General features: G+C 34.1%; 1 protein-coding gene across 1 annotated transcript; it reads left to right on the top strand.

The window, feature by feature from the left end:
• Positions 1-27: 27 nt before the first annotated feature.
• Positions 28-497, top strand: LOC115245681 (lysosomal aspartic protease-like). The gene is made up of 2 exons (XM_029824137.1): positions 28-226; positions 370-497. The coding sequence occupies exons 1-2, from the start codon at positions 123-125 to the stop codon at positions 494-496; spliced, it is 231 nt and encodes a 76-aa protein (XP_029679997.1). The 5' UTR covers positions 28-122; the 3' UTR covers position 497.
• Positions 498-508: the final 11 nt, after the last annotated feature.

Genomic DNA, 508 nt, shown 5'->3' with positions numbered 1-508 from the left:
TTTATTATTAATATAATTTTTTATAGGTTGCCGGCCTCAATGTTCAACACCAAACATTCGCAGAAGCGGTTGAGGAACCAGGCTCAACGTTTGTTTATGCGAAGTTTGACGGTATCTTGGGTATGGGCTATGACACGATATCCGAGGATGGAGTGACACCTGTTTTCAACAATATGGTCCAACAAAACCTAGTGCCAGAACCTGTTTTCAGCTTCTATCTGAATCGGTTTGTATTTTCTTTCCATATGAATAGCGCATACCTATAAAAATGTTTTTAATAAAAATATATATTTTTATTAAAATATATATATTTTAACAAAAATATATTTATATTATACAATAAAATTAGAAAATATATAATCTATGCAGAGATGACTCTTCGGACGAGGTAGGTGAATTGATATTGGGTGGTACTGATCCCGATCATTACGTCGGTGAGCTCGCATACGTTCCTGTTACTGAGAAAGGATACTGGCAATTTACTATGGATAGGTAAGTCTTTTTTTTT

This window comes from Formica exsecta, unplaced genomic scaffold (genome assembly GCF_003651465.1).
Source record: "Formica exsecta isolate Colony F162 unplaced genomic scaffold, ASM365146v1 C16281446, whole genome shotgun sequence".
NCBI classification, from domain to species: Eukaryota; Metazoa; Arthropoda; class Insecta; order Hymenoptera; family Formicidae; genus Formica; species Formica exsecta.
This window is presented reverse-complemented; position numbering and strand designations above follow the sequence as displayed.